Here is a 24459-nt window from a genome sequence, read left to right as displayed (position 1 = left end):
AACTTGCTCTTGAGATTTCTCCACGAGAAGCCATTCATTTTTACTGCAAGCAACTGCCTCAATTTTTAAAATAAAGTATTATTCTAGTAGATGGTCACTGGATTTTCTTCAAGGATACTATATTCTAAGAATGACTGCCGGAAATTCTGAGTAAGTTCTAACCAACGCCATGTCGGAGTGCAGTTCAACTTTGTTACTTTTCATAGATTACAATTCATATTAAAACTCAAGATCTTATTTTGGTATTAAACTTGCAGGTTTACTTGTACTGGCATGTGTTTCTACACCCCCAAATCCTTTTGTTCGTAAATAAGTGCCTGAAGCTTACCCATTTAGATTGTAATCCTATCTGCCATACTTGCATCCAAAATTTAATAAATCAGCTTTTGTTACATTAAATTACATCTGGCAAGATTCCACTCACGTTACCTATTGAAGCATTCTGCTCTGCTTGTGAATTCTCAATTCATTCTGCCACCTAGCCCTGCATTAAAGGAAAGTGCTCTTTACACCAAGCAGCACTGAAATAGGAAGTCACAATGGAAAACAACACGAAAAAAAAACCTTTCATACCTGGATTTGGCTGCAAGTACTCAGTGGTTTTAGACAGAACCTCTGCCACGGCTTTGCTTGTAGCCTCTATTTTCTTAACATAGGATAGAAAAAAATCAAATTTTGTATGAAAGTGAAATTTGTCAATATACAGTACACTTAATTACTACTTTTGTATCAAGCTCTTCCATATTGTGGTTAAGCATTCATAATGTAAGTACAGGTCCAGAATCCTTTATCAGAAATCCTTGGGGCCAGTTGTTTTTCAGAATTTGGAATATTAAGCATCTGAATAAATGGCATTTTCATTAAAAAACAACCGAACAACAGACCCACGTGTAACTAGTATGAGTGCTGAGACACAACTGATGCCTGCCAGTGCTAGGCCATGCTGCCACGTCACATCTGAGTGACATGGGTCAAGTGGGTGTGGAGTTGGGTCACCTTTTCGCATGCCAAATAACCTTGTCATACAGAAAAAAGAAGTCACGAGAAACCTTCGGATTTTGGAGCTTTTTGGATTTCGGAATTTCGGATAAAGGATTGTGTACCTGTACTGCTAGTGCTCCAAGAATGCACCACCAGAGTTAGCATTGCTCCACATCATCAATGCAATCTATAGTTAGCATTTATCTAAATGATGTTCATTTGAGAAATTTATCATTTGGGAATCAGAGCTGTTTCCTTGACTGTAAATGTGGCGTGAGCCCATTCATCAATTAGTTACAGTTCTGTCACCTTGACCAAAGACTGATCTACTCAGCAGAATATTTAGATCCATTATTTTAAGTGCCAAGTTTCTTCATTGTTACGTAGCAAAAGTAAATGGAGAAAAACTGCAAAAGCCGCAACACGAAGGGATTTGGGGTGTGGGTGGGTGATTTGTACATGATGCACAGGAAGCTAGCATACAGGGGGCATCAAGTAATCAGGAAGGCTAATGGAATGTTGGCCTTATTTCAAGAAGCTTGGAGTACAAGAGTGAAGAAATCTCGCTGCAACTGTACAGGATGCTAATGAGACCACATCTGGAATATGCAGACAGTTTTGGACCTCTGTTTTAAGAGAAAATACTGAAACATAGGATTCTTAAGGAGCTTGGCAGGGTAAATGCTGAAAGGATGTTTTCCCTCATAGAAGCATCTAGGGACAGAGAGCATAGTCTCAGAACAAAGGGGAGCGAATTTAAGACTGAGATGAGGATGAATTTCTTCTCTCAGAGAGTTGAGTGTTTTTGGAAATCCTGAGAGAGCTTTGGGGACAAAGTCCTTGTGTATACTTAAGGCTGAGATTGATTCTTGATCAGTAGGGAGATCAAAGGTTATGGGGAAAGGGCTGAAAATTGGATAAGAAGAATTGTCACATCACGCCATGATCCCACTGAATGGTGACTAGGCTCAAGGAGCCCAACACTTACTCCTGTTCCTTCTTCATATTATCTAAATCAGAAAATAGAGTGAAATACATCCTTAGAGGCCAGTATCTCATCACCAAGTCATCCCTTACTTACAACCTAACTTTAGTATTGCCCCTTCAGAGTCAACTACCAGAGTTGGTGCATCTTGGACACCTCCCTCCCCTTTCTTGCCCTCTCCATTTCAATTTCTTGCAACAGTCTCCAGACAGACATTTACTATAAACTCTCAGAGTCCCACAAGTATCTGGACTACAAATCCTCCCAGTGTATCCTGCAAGAACTCTATCCTGCTTTCCCATTCCTCCACTTCTGCTGCATTTGCTGGATAAGGAGACATTCCACTCCCAGGCATCCCAGATATCCACCTATTTTGAACGATGTGCATTCCCCCCTCTCTGTCACTCTGACAGCCCTCCACCACACCTCTTCCATCCCCTACTCCACTGCTCTAAACCCCTCCCCCCAAAATGCAATAAAGAGAGTCCCCCTTGTCCTCACCTACCACCCCACCAGTCTCCTGCAGCCAAAGTATCATCCTCAAAGACTTCCGCCAACTCCAATTAGACCCCACCACCAAGAATATCTTCCCTGCCCCACCCCTTTCTGCCTTCCACAAGGACTGTTCCCTTTACCAATCCTTGGTTTGCACCATTCTCCCCATCAACAGTCCGCTCCACCTCCCCCCCCCCCCCCCCCCCAACTCCCCAGTACCTTCCCCTGCAACCATAAATGATGCAAAACCTGCCAGCACACCACCAACACCCCACCCCCCATCCAGGGCCCTAAACAGTACTTCCAGGTGAAACAGGTTCACCTGCCTCTCCTAGTTTACTGTATCCGTTGCACCCAATGTGGCCTTCTCTACACTGGGGAGACAAAACTCAGGGCACGTTTTGCTGAGCATCTCAGCTGGGCCCACAGGGGCTGATCTGACTCCCTAGCCACCACCCATTTTAATTCCCACTCCCTTTCTGACATGACCAATCTTGGCCTACTCTGTTACCACAGCGAATCAGTCTGCAAATTAGAAGAATTATATCTCATCTTTTGTTGAGGCAGCCTCCAGCCAAGAGGACCTAACATTGAGTTCTCCAATTTCAAACAACCTCCCTTATCAGCCCCTCCCCCTCCCCCTCCCCCTCCCTTCCACTCCTCTGATTGACCCTTCCTTCCAGCTACCAACCAGATTCTGATCAACCAGGTCATACCCTCTATCTGTGTTCACCTATCCCTACCCCACCATCCTGTCCATCTCCCCTCACATAACCCTCCCCTCCCCTTTTTATCTGAAGCTCCCCTAACACCCACTCCCAAAGAAGGATTAGACCGGAAATGTTGACTTTTCCACCTCCTAATGCTGCCTCCTGCTTAACTACCAGGGTGGCAGTATTTCTGACACTGCCTTTTTTAAATCTGTCAGCCAGGACTCCCTGATTGGGCCAGATTAACAGCCCCAATCAGGGAACTCATATTCTATTAGGTCCAGCTGGCTGATCTAATTACAATCACTACATAAGGAATACAAATCTAATTGTGTAGAAAACTCATTGAAAAGCAATAAATAAATTCAAAGCTTACGGGTTTAGAACTGTGCTACACAGATTAATGTCAAATTCAGTAACACCCCAGTTAAACCATGCACTGAATACAGATTGGGGCACGGTGGCCCCATGGTTAGCTCTGCTGCCTCAGTGTCAGGGACCCAGGTTCAATTCCAGCCTCAGGTGACTATCTGTGTGGAGTTTGCACATTCGCCAAGTGTCTGCGTGGTTTCCTCTGGGTGCTCCAGTTTCCTTCCATCGTCCAAAAAATGCACAGTTTTGGTGAACTGGCCACGCTAAATTGTCCACAGCGTTCAGGGATGTATAGGTTTGGTGCATTAGTCAGGGGAAATTTAGAGTAATGGGTCTGGGTGGGTTGCTTTTTAGAGGAGCAGTGTGGACTTGTTGGACTGAAGGACCTGTTTCCACACTGTAGGAATTCTAATTCTAAATCAAAAATTAACAGGGCTCAGAAAACACCATCACAGGAAATATGCAGAGATAAAGTCGTGGAGAGTACATGAATCATAAATTGAAGAGGTAGCATCTTGGGATGCCAAACCATGCAGTGAATACAGATTGGGGCATGGTGGCTCAGTGGTTAGCACTGCTACCTCACAGCACTAGGGACCTTGGTTCAATTCCAGCCTCAGGTTACTGTCTGTGTGGAATTTGCACATTCTCCCCGTGTCTTCTTGGGTTTCTTCTGAGTGCTCCAGTTTCCTCCCATAATCCAAAAATGTGTAGATTAGGTGAATTGGCTGTGCTAAATTGGCCATAGTGTTTAGGGATTTGCATTCATAGGGGAATGAGTCTAGTTGGGTTACTCTTCAGAGGGTCAGTGTGAACTTACAGTCACAGAGTTGTAGAGATGTACTGCATGCAAACAGACCCTTTGGTCCAACATGTCCATGTCGACCAGATATCCTAACCTAATCTAGTCCCATTTGCCAGCACTTGGCCCATATCCCTCTAAAACCTTCCTCTTCATATACCCATCCAGATGCCTTTTAAATGTTGTAATTGTATCAGTCTCCACCACTTCCTCTGGCAGCTCATTCCATACATGCACCACCCTCTGCATGAAGAAGTTGCCCCTTAGGTACCTTTTATATCTTTCCCCTCTCACCATAAACCTATGCCCTCTAGTTCTGGACTCCCCCACAACAGGGAAAAGGACCTTGTATATTTACCCTACCCATGCCCCTCATGATTTTATAAACCTTTATAAGGTCACCCCTTAGTCTTTGATGCTCCAGGGAAAACAGCCCCAGCCTGTTCAGCCTCTCCCTGTAGCTCAAATCCTCCAACCCTGGCAATATCCTTGTAAATCTTTTCTAAACCCTTTTAAGTTTCACAACATCCTTCTGATAGGAAGGAGACCAGATTTGCACACAATATTCCAAAAGTGTCCTAACCAATGTCCTGTACAGCCACATGACCTCCCAACACCTATACTCAATACTCTGACCGATAACGGAAAGCATACCAAACGCCTTCTTCACTATCCTATCTACCTGCGACTCCACTTTCAAGGAACGATGAACCTGTACTCTAAGGTCTCTTTGTTCAGCAACACTCCCTAGGACATTACCATTAAGTGTATAAGTCCTGCTAAGATTTGTTTTCACAAAATGCAGCACTTCACATTTATCTAAATTAAACTCCATCTGCCACTCTTCAGCCCATTCTCACATATGATTAAGATCCCATTATAATCCGAGGTAACCTTCTTCACTGTCCACACACCTCCAATTTTGGTGTCAGGTGGAAACTTACTAACTGTACCTCCTACGTTCATGGTGGGCTGAATCGCCTGATTCCACACTGTAGGGATTCTATGATTTATGATGTGGCCAGTCCCTCACCTTTCACCCTCTTGCAAACCTGGCATCATTCTAAAACTTGCCTGCTGTACTTGAACTTGCCCACATTGTATTCACCCACCACGACTCTTCTATATCCAACTCCCCCATACCAATACTTATAACTTTTAAGAAAAGAGATTAATTACACAGTGGAATCTATTATGATACAGGTCTTGTCCATTGCAGAGAGAATTCTGACATACATATTCCTGAATTGCCTAATCTCTGAGGTGAAGGAAATTCCCTCAGAGGCACAGAGTTTGGATCTTCACCAGGAACCTTACCCATGGTTATTTTTGCCTGACAAATGCATGAAAAATGATGAGTGCAACATGAGGAACTCTTATTTAATCATCAACCGAATCAAAACATTGGGTTTAATTGTGAGGCTGTGTGGATTGTCCTCTCAAAATTTGGTGTCCAAGAAACTCCATCACAATCCTGTTTCTTGATGATATGACTGTCATTACTGAATGGGGAGATATGAAGTTAAGTGTAGCAGCCAACTCGATCTTCAAACTACTTGGCAGTTACTATTCTCCTCATCAAGATTAATTGCTCTGTGGAATTAACATAAATTGCAGTCTAGATGGAAAATTCTTTAATCTCAGTCACCTCTGTACCAAAATTAAACTGACCCGCACAGATGTACATGACCTCCAGATTATGGATGAATGCAGCTTGATTGCTCTCTCTGGAAGATTTGCAAGCTACTCAACTTCCTCGATTCTGCATGCAAGTAACACAACCTGTCTGTGAACATTTCCAAAACAAAAATACATATCAACCCAACCCAGATGGCCATCTGAATTTTCCACCTCTCATATTTGAAGGACAGATTTGGGAGTATGTTGAGTGCTTCCAACACCTTAGCAGCCCCTTTCTCAAAAGGACACCAGTGACAAGACGATCCAACAGTAGATCAGCTGCCCCAGGTCAGCCTTCCACAAGTTATGGCTATGACAAAAAGTACAACTGCAGCTCAGGAAAAGTCCTTCTGTATAGTACAGCTATCATTACCGCACTCCTGTACTGCAGGAGTGTGGTAATGTGATCTTGGGTACTAGTGATTCTTAGGGTGCTATATATTTCTAATAGCAATATCTCCATCTCATCATCCAATAACAGGACTGTTGAACAAATGCTAGTGTCTTTCTAGAAGCACTCAGAGTCATACAGTTGTACAGCATGAAAACAGACTCCTGAGGACTGGGCATATCAGTCTATGCCCACCTGATATCCTAAGTTAATCTCATCCCATTTGCCAGCTTTGGCCCATATTCTTTAAACCTTTCCTATTCATATACCCATCCAGATACCTTTTAAATGTTATAATTGTACCAGCCTCCACCAGCTTCTGTTGCAGCTCATTCCACACTTGCATCACCCTCCACGTGAAAATGTTGACCCTTAGGTCACTTTCATATCTTGCCCCACTCACCTTAAACCTATGCTCTCTAGTTTTGGATACCTATACCCTTGGGAAAAGACCTTGGTTATTCACCCTATCCATGCCCCTCATGATTTTATAAACCTCTATAATGGCATCCCTCAGCCTACGATGCTCCAGGGAATTCAGCCTTTCATCCAACCCTGGCAATATCCTATTAAATCTTTTCTGAACCCTTTCAAGTTTCATAACAACTTTCTTAAAGCAGGGAGACCAGCACTGAACACAGAATTTCAAAAGTGACCTAACCAATGTCCTGTCCATCCTCAACATGATTTCCCAATTCCAATATTCAACGTACTGACCAATAAAGGCAAGCATACCAAATGCCTTCTTCACTACCCTGTCAGTCTGTGACTCCACTTTCAAGGAACTATGAACCTGTACCACAAAAGTCTTGCAACAATCACCTTTGATGGACAGGGCATTGTGTTCAGGTGGTGGAAAAGCACCTTCCCTGCTTATGCCCCATTTTCCCAATTCTCAAATGATCAATGTCCCAAGGGAGCAGTCACAGAGAGATATCAGACCTCCTAGTCTGAAAGCGAACAGCTTCTTGGGAAATTGAGCAACAATTGGACATGGCAAAAATAGAAGGTGTCATGATCCCAACTGATGTTATTACTGGACAAGTCAAATCTAAGACTGAAATCTGGCCTGACAGATCATATTTTATTATTTAATGAGCTGGTTTTTAACTGGAACATAAGCACGCAATACGACAGATCTGGTTTAATAATAATACAGAAATGTATTACACATGTTTGTGGATGACACAAAAAAATAGGTAGGAAGGCAAGTGGTGAGGATGGCACGAAGTGTCTACAGATTTAGTGAGTAGGTGAAAACTTAACAGATGGTATATAATATGGGAAATGTAACACTGTGCACTTTAGTGGGGAGAATAAGAGAGCTACATTTGGAAATACTGCAAAAAACTGCAGCACAGAGGGACTGAAAGTCCTGTGGTTAAATCTCAAAAAGTTAGCATCCGATTTCAGTGGTTAATGGGGAAGGCAAATGGACTGTTGGCTTTTATTTGAAAAGGAATGGATTAGAAAAATATGGAGGCCTTACTAAAATTATACAAGGTACTCATCAGACCACAGCTGGAAAACTGTGAACAGTTTGGTCTACTGTTCTGAGGAAAGGTTACGGATATTGGAGGCAATCCAGAAAAGTTTCACTAAGTTGATCTCACGGGTGAAGGGACTGTTTTATGAAGAGAGGTTGAGTAGATTGGGCCTGTACTCATTGGAATTAGAAAAATGAGAAGTGATCTCATTGAAGCATAAGATTCTGAGGGGGCTGGAGAGGATAGAGGAGGAGGCATTGTTTCCCCTTGTGGGAGAGTGTAGACCAGAGGGCATTATCTCAGAGTAAGGGATCATACATTTAAGATAGGGATGAGGAGGATTTTTTTTCTCTTACGGTCGTCTACCTATGGAATTCTTTATCATTTAGGACTGTTGAGGTTGGGTCATTAAGTATATTCAAGGCTGAGATGGACAAACTTTAATCAATGAGGGAATCAAGCACATTGAGGAAAAAGCAAGCAAGTGGAGATCGGATTATCTAATCAGCCAACATCTCATTGAATGATGGAGCAGACTCAAAGGGTCAAATGATCCACTTCTGCTTCAAAATCTTAAGAAAGGACAAATAAAAAGCTTTAAAGACATTCTTGAGCACAGTAGCATTGGCATTAATGGGTGGGAGGAGCTCACCACCAATTGAGTGGTGAGAATTTGTCCATTGAGTTACATTGCGCTTTGTAAATGTTGTAATTGTACCAGCCTCCACCACTTCCATTCGCAGCTCATCCCATATATGCACCACCCTCTGTGTGAAAACATTGTCCTTTAGGCCCCTTTTAATTTTTTTCCCCTCTCACCCTAAACCTATGCCCTCTAGTTCTTGACTCCCAACCCCAGGGAAAATACCTGTCTATACACCCTATCCATGCCCCTCATCATTTTATAAACGTCTATAAGGTCACCCCTCAGCCTCCAAAGCTCAAGGGAAAACAGCCCCAGCCTATTCAGCCTCTCCCTATGGCTCAAACTCTCCAACCCTGGCAAATTCCTTGTAAATCTTTTCTGAACCCTTTCAAGTTTCACAACATCCTTCCTATAGGAGGGAGACCAGAATTGCACACAATATTCCAAAAGTGGTTTAACGAATGCCCTGTACAGCCACAACATGACCTTCCAACTCTATGTCTATGTTCTGATCAATAAAGGAAAGCATACCAATGCCTTCTTTACCAACCTATCTACCTGTGACTCCACTTTCAAGGAACTATGAGCCTGCACCCCAAGGTCTCTTTGTTCAACACCACTCTCCAGGACCTAAATGTGTAAATCCTGCCCTGATTTGCCTTTCCAAAATGCTGCATCTCACATTTATCTAAATTAAACTCCATCTGCCACTCCTTGGCAGGTAAGTTTTCTGCATTCCTGATAATACTTTTGCTGAGGATTTTTAGATGAAAAATGTTGAAAGCTGACAGAATCTTGATCAGATAGGCCAATGGGCTGAGGAGTGGCAGATAGAGTTTAATTTAGATAAATGTGAGGTGCTGCATTTTGGAAAGGCAAATTAAAGCAGGACATGTACACTTAAGATCCTGGGGAGTGTTGCTGAACAAAGAGACCATGGAATGCAGGTGCATAGTTCCTTGAATGTGGAGTCTCAGGTAGATAGAATAGTGAAGGCGGCATTCAGTATGCTTTCCTTTATTGGTCAGAGTATTGAGTATAAGAGCTGGGAGGTCATGTTGTGGCTGTACAGAACATTTGTCAGGCCACTTTTGGAATAGTGTGTGCAATTCTGGTCTCCCTCCTATTGGAGTGATGTTGCAAAACTTGCAAGAGTTCAGAAAAGATTTACAAGGATGTTGGCAGGGTTGGAGGATTTGAGCTGTAGGGAGAAGCTGAATTGGCTGAGGCTGTTTTCCCTTGAGCTTCGGAGGCTGAGGGGTGACCTTATATAGATTTATAAAATCATGACGGCCATGGATAGGGTATATTGACAAGGTATTTTTCCTGGGGTGGGGGTGTTCATAACTAGAGGCATAGGTTTAGGGTGAGAGGGAAAAAATTTAAAAGGGACCAAAGGGACTCCTTTTTCACGCAGACGGTGGTACGTGTATGGAATAAGCTACCAGAGGAATCGGTGGAGGCTGGTACAATTACAACATTTAAAAGACAACAGGATGGGTACATGAATGGTTTAGAGGATTATGGGCCAAATGCTGGCAAATGGGACTAGATTAGTTTAGGATATCTGGTCTGCATGGACAAGTTGGAAGGAAGGGTCTGTTTCTATATTGGATATCTCTATGACTCTATAAAGTGATAAACAATTACATTTCGTTAATGCATGTTCTCGCAATAGAAATTAGAAGTCAGGCATCTATCAGTAATAGAAATTAAATGACGCATTTGGGCATGCTCCAGTTAAATGCCCAACTATTCTGCAGAGCATTTGCAAATTTAATTAACAACATAAGTGACTTAGATGGCAATGCATAGAAGTAGAATTTAGGTTTTTGTGGATATCAAAGATAAAGAATTCCAGTCTAATGTGGGCTGCTGTGCTAAACAAGTGAACATTTATCAGATAGTTAAGAGGAAATAAGGATAAAATTGGCTCAATTAATCTGGATCATTCTCATATAGGACCTCCTAGCAGGTAGAGATCTGGAAACATACAGCACTCCTAGAATTCTGGAGTGTTCTCAATTTCCATCCCTCGAACATTGCGGTCATGCCTTCAGCTACTTAAAACCTCAGTTTAGGGATTGTCTCTCTATTTTTCCTTCTGTCCTAAACCATGTCTTAAAATCTCTGACATGACTTACTGTCAAATTTCATTTGATTATGTTTCTGTGAGTACTTTGAGATATTTTACTATTTAAATTCATACCGGTATTTTCCCTTTATCAGTTGGGGAATAAATTATGATCTGCAAGTTTTGTAAAAAGAATCTTTCAAAATAGTATAAAAAATTCTCACCAAAAATAATGTTTCTGAGATTACCTGCTCTTTAAAATGTATTTACATTATAGGGGCATGCTTTATAAATCAGACAGCAGGTGGCACTCCATGTTTTGGAATAAGCCTATTTGAGTCAATATTATAACAGTCTTGCTATATCTGCTCGAATACAGTGAATACAGCTAACCACAAAACGTAGCAGTAACAAAAGAGCCCAGCAACCTGTTACTGGTGCCTTTCTCCACATAAGCTGCCTCATTGAATTCCAAAGTACTAATTAATTTCATGTCCTTTACTATTCTTGATTTTCAAATTACTGTTTAATTCCCTCTTAAAGAACTTATCGAAACTGTTCAGCCAAATTGTGTGCTAGGTGGTTCCACACTCTAACCATTGACTGTGTAATGAAAAGACCTGAGCTTTTATTTTTAACATGGCCTTCTCCCCGTGAGATTATCTTAAATTTTTCCCCACTTATTACTATCTCAGCAGACAGTGGAACAAATCCATCACTTTTCCCCTTGTGATAAACATTCATAATCTTTAAGACATCTATCAAATTACCTTCTCAGCTTTAGTTAAAACCTCCAATTTTTCAAATCTCATTTCAAAAATGAGTCAAAATACTTCAAACATATTCACTACATTCAATCATTGATTGGTTAATTTTTGTTCCTATTGCCGTTTGCTCCAAATCTTACCCAGAAGCACCTTTACTTACCCGTTCCATTTCTACAAAGTCCTCATCTAGTTTTGTTCCTTCAGCTCCACCCATTTTCTCACTAACAAACTGCAAAATAAAAATATTAAAATAAAGTCAAAATAGAGTACCCAAATGTTTTGAAAGCGAGATGCAAATAAAATTAAGAGCCAAACATACTTCTATCACACTATTAATAAAAAGACCACTACTAATTTACGTTATTCAGGTTCTATGTGTGGCTATTAGATGATTGAAGTGTTCAGTCTTTGGGGTGAAGAAGCAGAGAAATCTCCCTTCATCATCAACACCTTCTGAAATCATTTTCTTTTGTCATCAAAAACCTCCCTCACAATTTGGTTCTTTATCTCATACATGGCTAAGATGCACATTCGTATGTTTACAAATTCTCAACTATGAAGAAGGATTATTTGGATAAATCTTATTCAACGTGACCATTAGGATTCCACAGTCAACTAATAGCCTAAGTAACACCAAACAGCTTATAGTCTGCATCCCTTCTCAATAAAGTCCAAAATTTCGTCCAAGTTGGCATCTTGTAAAATCCCTGAGAATTAACATCCTTCAACAAATCGGGGACAAATGTCCCTCTTTTATTTCAATTTGGAATTCTCTCCTGACTCATTCAAGGAGAAAGCGAGGACTGCAGATGCTGGAGATCAGAGCTGAAAATGTGTTGCTGGAAAAGCGCCAGGAAGATGGGCTCATGCCCGAAATGTCGATTCTCCTCCTCCTAGAATGCTGCCTGACCTGCTGCGCTTTTCCAGCAACACATTTTTAGCTCTAACTCATACAAGGCCAAGACAGCACATTTTCAATCTCTTGTCCATTGTTGAGTCATCAAGTGAAGCAAACTGAACCTTACAATTAAAGCAATGATGCAATTTTATGAGTAGAAAGTAGTGTAATTGTTCTTTCAGAAATGACTGTAACAAATACATTGATGCCATCCAAAACAAGCCAAAGATGAAGACATTGGTTAGGATAGGGGACAACGGGACAAATGTAATATATTCCTGTCAGGACAAGAACACAGCATCAAAATGAGTCCAAAGCAGCACTTGATTTAAAGCAAACTGGCAATACAAACTCATCAAATTATTTCAACACTGCAGCTTTTCTCTAACATACAGTTGTACGTAGGTCAGCACAGATGCTGAAGCTAGTCCAATACTCATCTGTTGAGATCACAACCATACAAAAAACCATAACATCCTCCCTTTCAACCATAAATAAAAACATTGAATGTTGGAGTATTTTCATTTCATCTCTATTATAGAAGGGCAGTTCCATAATGTTTAGAATTATTTATGTTAGGCTGAGATGCAAAAGCACAAGTTAATGATAATGAATAATCATGTAATATGAAGATTTCAGCTATGACAAAAATGGTGTTTGATGGATCACATTAAAAAGTCTTCAATAGGTCAACCTAATATGATTGATCTTGGCAATTCCTATATCATGCAAAAAAAATCTGTTTTCCCATGTTAATGGAATATAGAATCACAGCTATTTAAACCTGCATCCTGAAGGAAAGTATATACATCAATGCAATATGCCTCACCATTATTTTCAATTATTTTAGTCTCCCCCTACTTAATGGAAAAATTAAGGGGCCCTCATACTGCTCATGGTAGCTCGCCCACCAACCACTTTCCAATTTCTGAAATAGACATACAGATTACATGCGCTACAGTTTTGTACACATTTACAACTCTTGTTCCTTTTCAGTGAGATTCCCTGCTGGAAGATAAATAACTGAGTTTACATTGATCGTGGGTCATTCTGTTAATGCCTACTTGGTGGCAAAATATTTCTATTCCTAAGAAAAATGCACCCAAGAAGCCCCAGAAATGGAGTTAATACATGGAAAACTATACATTCCATTGAATTTGCAGATGGAAGTTAGGGCATTCAGCCTAAGTGGGCGATGCTGGTGTTTACACACAAGTTAGCACAGCTGTTCCATAGTGCCGGGAACCTGGGTTCGATTCCACCCTCAAGAGACTGTCAGGTGTTTGCACATTCTCCCTGTGTCTGTGTGGGTTTCCTCCGTGTGCTCCGGTTTCCTCTCACAGTCCAAAGATATGCAGGTTAGGTGGATTGACTGTGCTAAATTGCCAAGTGTCCAGGGATGTGTAGGTTATGTGGGATAGCCATGGGAAATGCAGAGTTACAGGGATAGGGTAGGGGAGCTGGGTGTGGGTGGGATGCTCTTCTGGCCTCAGTATTTACAGTGGAAGTGGAAGATAGCTGGCCAGAAGTCCTGAGGAAATTAATAGTGGATCATGTACAAGGAGTGAATAAAATTAACGAGTAAAACATTGAGGAAATTAATGGAATTAGAGAGTGACAGGTCAGTGTGGACTTGATGGACTGAATAGCCTATTTCTGCACGTTAGGGATTTTCTGATTCTTTACTTTTAAACTCAATCACAGGATGTGGGTGTCTCTAGTTAGGCCCGCAGGGGGTAGTTAGGAGTCAATCACATTTCTATGGATCTGGAGTCACATGTAGGCCAGACCAGGTAAGGATGGCAGATATCCTTCCCTAAAGGACATTTGTAAACCAGATGGGTTTTTCTGGATAATCAACAAAGAATTCATGGTCATCGTTACGCTCTTAATTTCAGATTCTTCACTGAATTCAAATTCCACCATCCGCCGTGGCAGGGTTTGAACTTTGGTCCCCCGAACATTAGCTGAGTTTTTGGCTTAATGGTCTGGCAATAATACAATAATACATCGCCTCTCTGTAGTTTAATTCAATTCCATCTATCTGCATAATGTTTTAGTTTATAAGAGCCACTCAAATGGATTATCAAAAGGAATCTTGCAACGGACATCAAAATCAATAAAAATAAATTTTATAGTGAGATAAAGGGAAAGTGGGTAGTCGGGAGCAATCCCCAATCCAAGTTTGAAGATATTGTTAATAACTATGGGGAAATGGTAGACATGTTGACTCTGCCTCAGTATTCACAGTGGAAGTAGAAGATAGCTGGCCAGAAGTCCTTAGGAAATTAATAGCGGATCGGGTACAAGGACTGAATAAAATTAACAGGACTAAAACGTTGATAATGAGGAAATTAATGGAATTAGAGAGTGGCAAATACCCAGGACCTAATGGTTTCAAGTCGATGTGGATTAAAGTAAGTAAAGGAGCACATTGTAGATGCTTGAACTCAAATCTTTCAGAATTCCCTAGATACAGGAGTTGTCCCTTTGGATTGGAAAACTGTATGTGCAATTTTAAGAAGGACGAAAGACAAAAACCAGGGAACTGTAAACCTGTTAGCCTGACATCTATGGTGGGAAAACTGTTGGAGTCTATAATCAAAGATGGATTAGCTGAATACCTTGAAAAATTCCCGTGAAATAGGGAGAGTCAGCGTGAATTCATGACAGGTAGACCATGCCTGACAAACCTCATGAAGGTTTTGAAGAGGTGACAAAAGAGGACAGAGGAATGTCATTTGCTGATGACCCAAGTTGGGCAGCACTGCCAACAGTGCAGATGATAGCATGAATTTACAAAGAGATATTGATGGACTATTAATAGATGGGTAAAACTATGGCAGATGGAACTCAATGTAAGCAAGTGTGAGGTTATTCATTTTGGACTAGAAAGAATAGATCAGGGTACATTGCAGATGGTATGAAGATAAATACATTGAATTTCCAAAGAGACTCGGGAGTTCCAGTGCATAGATATTTAAAATATCATGAACTGGTGCAGACAAAAATCAAGAAAGCTAAAGGAATGCTTTCCTTTATATTTAGAGGACTGGAGCACGAATTGTAGAAGTTATACTGCAGCCATACAACATCCTCATTAGACCCCACTTGGCAGAATATGAGCAGATCCGCACACCACACTTTAGGAATAGCCTTGGAGGGAGTACAGGGCGAAAGTGAGTACTGCAGATGCTGGAGATCAGAGTCTAGATTAGAGTGGTGCTGGAAAAGCACAGCAGGTCAGGCAGCATCCGAGGAGCAGGAAAATCAACATTTCGGACAAAAGCCCTTCATGAGGAATGAGGGCCCTCATTCCTGATGAAGGGGTCCTGCCTGAAACGTCGATTTTCGTGCTCTTCGGATGCTGCCTGACCTGCTGTGCTTTTCCAGCACCACTCTAATCTTGATGGAGTACAACGTAGGTTTAAAAAGAATGATATCTGGACTTTAGGGGTTAAGTTATGAGGACAGATTATACAAATTAGGCCTGATTCCTCCATAATTTAGAAGGTTAAGAGGTGATTTGATCAAAGTCTTCAAGATATTGACAGAAGAAGTCAAGGTAAAGATAAACTATTTCCACTGGGTGGAGATTCTAGAACTGGGAGGCATAGTCTGAGGATTCATAGAATCCCCCAATGTTGAAACAGCCAGTTGGCCCAACAACTTCACAATGACCCTCCAAAGAACATCCCACCAGGCCCCATCCCCCATGCTATCCCTGTAACCCTGCATTTCAAATGGCTAATGCACATAACCTATACATACCTGGACACTATGGGAAATTTAGCATGGCCAATTCACCTAACTTGCACTTCTTTGGATTGTGGGAGGAAACTGGAGCATCTAACGGAAGCCCACACAGACACGGGAAGAACGTGCCAACACCAAAGAGATAGTTGCCCGAGGTTGGAATTGAACCTGGATGCCTGGCATTGCGAGGCAGTAGTGCTAACCAGACCATTCAAGAGAGATATTAGGAAGCACTTCGACATACAAAAGGTGGTAGATATTTCAAACTCTCTTTCACAAATAACAGTAGACACTGGATCAGTTGTTAATTTTAAATCTGAGATATATATATTTTTGATAAATAAATGCATTAAGAGATATGGGCCAAAGCCATGACCTCACTGAATGACAGAACAGGCTTTTGGGGTGGAATGGCCTACTTGTGTTCCTATTCCTTTCTCCCTCATGCATTTACTTAGCTTTCCCCAAGTCTTATTCACCTCAAGCACAATGAGTGGCAACACGTTCTAAAATCTCGAAGTAAATTAGGCTCTCCTAAAGTCTTTCTGTCTTTATTAATTGGATTTATTTATTGCCCATAATTATTGACTCACCACACAGGTGGAAACATCTTCACATTTCCTCGAAGTTCCTTCAAAATTTTAACGATCCTAATTGAGCTAATCCTTAACTCTTCTGTCTGTTTTAGCTTTCCTTTTGAACATAATCTCTCAGTTCTGTATTCCTCTTGTTTCCAGCTTTTACAATGCAATAATGCAACAATAGTCTTCTTGTATCAGGTTGACCAGCAGAGGGATCTGAGTGTCATAGTGCATAAATGCAAAAGGTAGGGTCAGTATTTAGAAAAGTTAATAGAATGTTGTCATTTGTTGCAAGGAGAACTGAATATAAAAGGAAGGAGCTTTGACAAAGGGTCAGTTAGACTCGAAACGTCAGCTCTTTTCTCTCCTTACAGATGCTGCCAGACCTGCTGAGATTATCCATCATTTTCTCTTTTGATAAAAGGAAGGAGGTTCTACATTATTCTACAGAGCAGTGTTGAGATCACATCTCGGGTAATATGCACAGTATTGGAAGGATGTAAATGATTAGGTCAAAGTTCAAACACTGTTTTCCACAGGAACACCTGGAATGGGCTAGCTGTCAAATGAGGAGAAGTTGGAGCAACTCGGCTTGTAACCTGTAGGAGTTTAAAAATGCACGATGCCACTTGATTGAAACATATAAATCCTGACGGGGCCCTGACAGGATAGAAGTTTTTCCTTATTGGAGAATCTAGAACTAGGAGGTCATTTAAAATTCAGGGGGGCCTACACATAAAGCATGGATTAAGCATTTTTTCTCTTTCAGAGGGCCATGAGGTTTTGGAACTTTCTTCCTGAAAAGATGATGGAAGCAGAGATTTTAAATAAATATTAAAATATTTTTAATAACTATTTTTAAAGCAGGGAAGATAGATTTTTGTTTAGCAAAGGGTGAAAAGTTATCAGGGGAGGCAGAAATAAGAATGAGAATACAATCGGGTCAGGCATTGAATGATGAAACAAGCACAAGGAGACAATAAAAATATAAGAACTCGGAGGAGTGAAACATTCACCCCCCTCGAAACTGCTCTGCCATTTCATACAATCATGGCTGATCCCATCCTGGCCTCAAATGCATTTTTCTGCCTGCTCTCCCCAAACTTTCAGCCCATGACTAATTAAAAATCTGCCTGTCTCCTCCTTAAAACTTACTCTACATTCATCCACCACACTCCAGGATAGTGAATTCCACAGATTCATAACCTTTTAAGAGAAGTAATTTCTCCCTACTTCTGTTTCAAATCTACTGCCCCTTATCCTAAAAACATTCTAGATTGTCCCATCCATGAGGAAACATCCTTTCCACTTTTAACCTTTTCAATTCCCTTTGGTATCCTATACACCTCCATTAAATCTCCCCTCTAAATTCCAAAGAATTTTGCTCTAAATTGCTCAATCTCTCTTCATAACACAAACTCCTCGTAAGACAAACTCCTCATCTTAGGAATCAATCTTGTGAACCTTCTCTGAACTGCCTCCAACGCGACTGCATGTCTCCTCAAGTAAGGGGACCAAACTTGTACATGCTACTCCAGGTATGCTCTCACAAATGCCTTTTACAGTTACTGTAACATTTACCTACTTTTATACTTGTGACAATGCTGTCACTTTAAAAAAGTTAGTTTGTTCTTGGCTTTTTTGAAGAGAGGTTATAAAAGCAGAGGTGCTGAGTTGTCTAGTTTAACAATGGCAGGAGTATGGCCAAGACTCCCAGTTCAGGATTTCTTTTTGAAGATTTGATTAGCTGTGGCAGTCACTAGATGCTGAAGTCCAGGGAAGGTTGTAACTTCAGCAATATTTCCTGACTGATTTTCCCCTCTGAAATCTCTTTGGAGATTTCCCTCCTGCCTGAGAAAAACTGTGTTTCAATTTACCTTTTTATAAAGGGTGCATTTATGGGATGTTACTGGATTGGAACAGCTCCTTAGTTAAGTTGCTGTATTGGGTCGGTTAAGTTTTCTAATAGTTAAGTTATTCTAAATTTTGTTTTCCTTTGATCGTGTTTCAACTGTAGTATTTAAATAAATTCTGTTTTGCTTAAAGCCGAGGGGTTTGACCAGCTGTATCACACCAGGAATATCCCCTTCACATCGGCCTTGGAAAATAAGAAAAAGTTAGGATAGAGACTACCTTCTTAAAATAGCTTGAGGGGTCTGGCCTGGTCCATCGTATACTCTATTTCTTTTGGCAATAAATGCCAAAATTCCATTTACCTTATTACCTGGTCTACCTGCATATTAGTTTTCTTTGATACAAGCACAAATACGCCCAGATCCCTCTGCATCTGGCCCTAATGGCCTATTCACGCTCCATATGTTTGTAAATACTCACAGTATGCGAACGTGTTCTTACCAAAATTCCATATTAAGTGTTTTCCCTGCGCATCTGGACAACATCTGGTACATTCCAAACAAACTGAAATCTTGGTTGCTTAAGTGAACAATGTGTTCATTTATCCAGTGCAGTAAATTTTAATAATAGAATTATTGGGTTGAGAAACCAGTCTGATTCTTCAAGTCCAAAAAAAATTGTTCTTGAGGAAAAGACAGAACTTTTATATACCATATAAAAATGACTAGTGAGAAGTTTTAATATTTCTGCTGTTGGTTAGTTTCCAGCCTTCATTCTGTGATCCTGAGCTCCATAGTGCAGTGATCTTTGATGAGTACTTTTCCCTTCAAAGATGCACAAACTCTTTTTTTAAAAAAGGACTGACAGTGAAAGTGGGAGATGGAAAAGCAGGATTCCCAAATTCAACATTCTAGTGAACACTGACAGGTCATGAGGAACTTATGTTTTTCTGGTAGCAAATGTTATAAGTTATCAATGCACTTCTTCAGTTGTGCTCAGTGCTTTAGTTAAGTAGCTAAAATGGTATATATTATCTTATTGCAAAATAAAACTGTGAAACAAGAAAATTTGGATTGAAGAGAGAATCAAGTAGACTTTGGAGAGTCTTTGAGCATTTCACTTGGTGAAGCGAAACTGATAAACATATTTGAGTAGTTACATTTTAATGCTTTGGTCTTATTGATGCAGAGCTACATACATTGGAATGCAGACTGGGAGCTGTGGGATCTGAGCTGTACCCAGAGTGTTATTTAAAGATGGCAAAACCATCTTGAAAAATGAAAATACATTATGTAAGTGTCAATATAGCATTGAATGAAATGGAACAAAGGCAGCATTTGAAAAAAAGTTTGAAATATTGGCCTTCATGCATTGGAGTTCAGAGAAATGAAACTTATAGGGTTGTTAGCCTGTGGAATTCTCATTCCCAGAAAGTAGTGGAGGCTGGACGATGAATTTGTTCATTGCATAGTTAAATAGACAGACAAGGTAGTCAAGGGCTAGAGGAGGCTGAGGAGGAAGTGGAGCTGAGACAACAATTAGATCAACCACAATCCTACTGACTAGCAGAGGAGAACTGAAGGATGCTTGCAAGTTTTTATGAAGAGGTCAGAACAGAAATTAGTATTAGCATAATCTTATGTCAAGGAAGGAGATCAGCTGTTTTGAATCAAAATGATCGTATACTCAAATTCAAAGTAAACAAAATTTATTTTTGAGTTTGTAGATCTAAAATGTGGAAATTGAAACATTGATTCATTCTTTGGTGTGTATTGAACCAATGTAGCCATGAGTCAAGTTAACAGTATGCAATATTTAATGAAAGATGATTGATAATGTTAGTGATGTCAGTACTGAATACTGGATGATAGATAAAGACCAATCCGAAATGAATGGAAGAAACTTGTGACTAATTTATTTCTATCAAGTCCAGAAAGGGTTAGTCTATGGTGTTAAGTGTCTGAGCAGGTTGGGGCTTTTTCTTGAGACTGTTCTAGAGAAAACACTCTGCAGCTACAATGAATTTGATTGCTGCTGAAACTGCATATCAAGTCAAGATTCCCGTACAGATAGCCGGATAAATAACTGAGGTTTATTGCCCAAGCCTTTGGTCCACTGGCAATTATCTGAATTCATTCTGAAGAAACAAGCAGGGCTTGAACCATGCTCCTCACCATCCTGGTATGTAGAGGTTGAATTTGATTAGCATCCAGTGGAACTTTTGCATCTGGTGCACATAGCTGATATTATTACTGTTGGAGTGCATAAAACCCTCAATCATAAATTAGACCAAATTGTGATAATCAGCTTCTTATAAAGGTGGAAAGACCATTCACATTACAGTCTGTCAGACTTATAATCAGTCAATAAATCCTTTCACTGCTTTATGCTATTCTCTTCAAGGAAAGAAGAAGATACAAAATAATATTTCATTAGTTTAATGCAACCACGATAATATTAGCAAATGGATTTTATGCTTAGAACAAGTCTTAAACTTGTGTAAATCTGATGTCCTCGAGGTACATAAAGTAAAATAAAATGGTGATATAAACAAAGATATAATGCAATAGAGCCCGTGTTTATGATTTTAAATAAACCTGTTGGATTATGACCTGGTGTCATGTGACTTCTCACCTAGTGGCCAACACTGAAGAAAACAGATTCATCAGCTGGTCATAATCAGCAGGAGTATTTCTTAACCATGTTTGCTCTGATAGCTCATGGGGTCCAATGTCAGTACTGAGGACTCCTGGGACTACCTCCCACAGTATACCACTGTGCTACCATCTCTGGCGGGTCTGATCTGCTCATAGAGCAGCACCTGTCGAGAGATGTCAGTGATGGCATCTGACACATTTTCTACAAGATTAATTTGAACAGAATTATTTGTCAGGCTACTACATGTCAAGTCCATTAAGACATCACTCTGTGTTACATTTATTTGAGAATTGAAAAAGGGAATATCAATACCGTAAGAATTATTACCAAATTGAAGATTATATTGAAACCTTAACAGAAAATATGGGTTGATTCAATGAGGTGAAATATTCTGTTCAACAACAATATCACAGATTTTGCAAACAATTTAAACAAACACAGTACAAAATTTGGGACTCCAATTTTGGATTGTCTTTGGAGAATGGAGCCCAAGAACACATTTTGGGACAACTGTGGGATTGCCAATCACACAACCATGGTACTGATTATTTACATCAACCATTTTTAAATTCATTTGCTATAAAAGCCATCTTCAATAAGAATGGTCTTCTGACAATTTGACTGAGAATATGAACAATTGAGACTTGAACCTGTACTAAGAGCGACCTGAAATATTTGAAAATTTACTTTGAAACTCCCTTGAAATTTATGCTTTGTATACTTGAGTTCAGGACATTACCACATTTGAAAATCATTATTGTCTGAAAAATAATTGCTGACCACTACTCTGCTTCGTAATCTTTAGTCAATTTTATTCCCAAACTTTTCACTGCATCATTAGTCCTATTGGCTTAAATATTGCAAACGAGTCTGTTTTGATGCGGCACTTCATCAAAACACCTTCTGAAAGTGTACAATATTGACCACATTACCTTCATCAATACTCACTTATCTCAGAGAACTCCATCAAGTTAGTGTTACCGTTATTTGGGATCATTGCATCTCTGCACTGGATAAGCACAGAACATCAAAAAATAATTTGTACTTCACTGAATCACAGAATCCCTCTTGTCGGAAGCAGGCCATTCAGCCCAAAAAGTGCACACTGACCTTCTGAAGAGCAACTCACCCAGACCCATTGCCCTACTCTATTATTCTACATTTACCCCTGATGAATGCACCTAACCTACATGCCTCTGAACACTATGGGGCAATTTAGCATGGCCAGTCCACCTAACATGCACATCTTTGGATTGTGGGAGGAAACCAGAGCACCTGGAGGAAACCCACAAGACACTGGGAGAATGTGCAAACTCCACACAGACAGTCACCAGAGGCTGGAATCAAACCCGGGCCCCTGGTGCTGTGAGGCAGCAGCACTAACCATTGAGCTACCGTGCCACCCACAAAGGTGAATACTAGTGAATTCTGAGACTGTAATTAAAAACTTTCACTGTGGAACTAGTAATTCTGAGTTAAAACAAAGAACTGCAGATGCTGGAGATCGACAATAAAAACAGAAATTGCTGGTAAAGCTCAGCAGGTCTGACAGCGTCTGTGGGAAAAAAGCAGAGGTAATGTTTGAGTCCCTTGACTCATCAGATGAAACTCACTTTGGCAGATGGTGAAACTTTAATTCAATTAGCCTCGTACTGAATGCTAGTCTATCATGCCAAACCTTGCCAATATTGCTAAAAAAAAATTAGGTTCATTGATGACTTTTGAGGGAGGAGAATCCTTCAACATGAGAGTCCATCTTTCCAAACAGTACCAGGAGGAGTGGCAGTTACACAGTCCTTGTGCAGACAAAGTTCTACCTTCACATTGAGGATACCTTCCATTATATTCTGCTGTACTGTCACTGTGCTAAATGGGATATATTTCAACAAGTCTAGCAACTCGAGATAAAGCATCCAAGAAATGCCGAGAGCTATCAGCAGCAACAGAATTGTATGCAACATAATCAGTAATCTAATGATCTAGATCATCCCCTCCCCGCCACTCAACCGTTAATATTAAATCAGGGGAGCTTGGTAGTATGGAATTTTAGTATTGCTGAAACAAATATATTGCTGAAGCTTTTTGTCTTGCGCTCATCAAGACAAAATGTAAGAATATGAAATCTCAAAAGGGAAAAACAACTTACATTGCATGGGCAGAGGGAGCCAATTCTTTAGCAAGTGGATTCTTAAGTATTATCATGAGAATGGACATGGTTAACCACCAAGTTTTATTTAATGTGCATGACTATCCTGATTGGTGAATGAATCACCAAAGGGACTGCAGCAGGAAATGGGTATCCCCACAGCTTTTCTTAGAAAGAAAAGGCACAATGCCTGGTCAAGTCCTTTCTGTTTCCAAACCATAGGAGTCTGTATGTAACTTGCAGCGTTATGCATCTCACTGACTATCGTGATAGTGTAATTCTGAACACAATCAGGTTTGTTTCGGTGTTGCCCAATGATTGGAGCGACATCTAATCTTGTAATTCTGCCCTGATGAGTGAAAAAAGAAACACTAACAGCAGTTCACTTTTTTCAGCAATACTTTGAATGTATCAAATCCAATGGACAACAGTCATCTGCTTATGTCCCATGAAGTAGAATTTCTTTGATTCACCACAAAGGCCTTCCAAGTGGATGGGATCGTGGAGTTTACAAAAGCTCAAGGCCTTAGTATCAAGAAACCTTCGTTTATCAATCCTGCATCTCAAATGAAATTTCCTTCAAAGAATGTTTTGAGAGGAAAGCTCAGAAAAGTTTGATAATCAACATATCTTTAAAAGATTTTTACTTCGTTAATGAAATGCTTCATTAATAAATATAATTTTTTTCAAACCATGATTATCGCCAGATCCACAGGACTCTGTTAATTGGTTTTTAAAAAATGTAAGGTTAGGTGTTTACTATTTAGAAATACCTTGTCCTTATGCTTATTACTGAAGTTAACTCAATGTTAACAATCTACACCTAATTAATGAATAAGTAATTTTAACACCGGTTCAAGTGCTTCTTTAGAAGTACACGTTTCAGATCCAAAATGTCAGCTGTCTCCCAGGCACAAATGACGTGCATTTATGTTTAGTAGTGTTTCAACATAGAAACATCAATGTTCCCTGTGAACTAAGAGTCACAGAATGATGGAGATGTACAGCATGCAAACAGACCCTTTGGACCAACTTGCCCATGCTGACCAGATTCCATAACCTAATCTAGCCCCGTTTGCCAGCACTTGGCTCATATCCCTTCCTATTCGTATACCCACCCAGATGCCTTTTAAATGTTGCAATTGTACCAGCCTCCACCACTTCCTCTGGCAGCTC

General features: G+C 40.3%; 1 protein-coding gene across 3 annotated transcripts in view; it reads right to left on the bottom strand.

Annotated features, from left to right (window-relative positions):
- The window catches only part of sh3gl3a (SH3-domain GRB2-like 3a), a 134935-nt gene that overhangs the window by 22421 nt on the left and 88055 nt on the right, over window positions 1-24459 (bottom strand). For 2 of the 3 annotated variants that reach the window (XM_072564784.1, XM_072564785.1), the window contains exons 2-3: window positions 11551-11619; window positions 574-646 (exon numbers count right to left, since the gene is read on the bottom strand). In XM_072564784.1, coding sequence (XP_072420885.1) covers window positions 574-646; window positions 11551-11619 — 142 coding nt within the window. The remainder of the gene's footprint in view (window positions 1-573; window positions 647-11550; window positions 11620-24459) is intronic. The other variant, XM_072564786.1, reaches the window with a different exon arrangement.

Source organism: Chiloscyllium punctatum, chromosome 48 (assembly GCF_047496795.1).
Source record: "Chiloscyllium punctatum isolate Juve2018m chromosome 48, sChiPun1.3, whole genome shotgun sequence".
NCBI lineage: Eukaryota > Metazoa > Chordata > Chondrichthyes > Orectolobiformes > Hemiscylliidae > Chiloscyllium > Chiloscyllium punctatum.
Note: the sequence above shows the minus strand (reverse complement) of the source record. Positions and strands in the feature narration are given on the sequence as shown.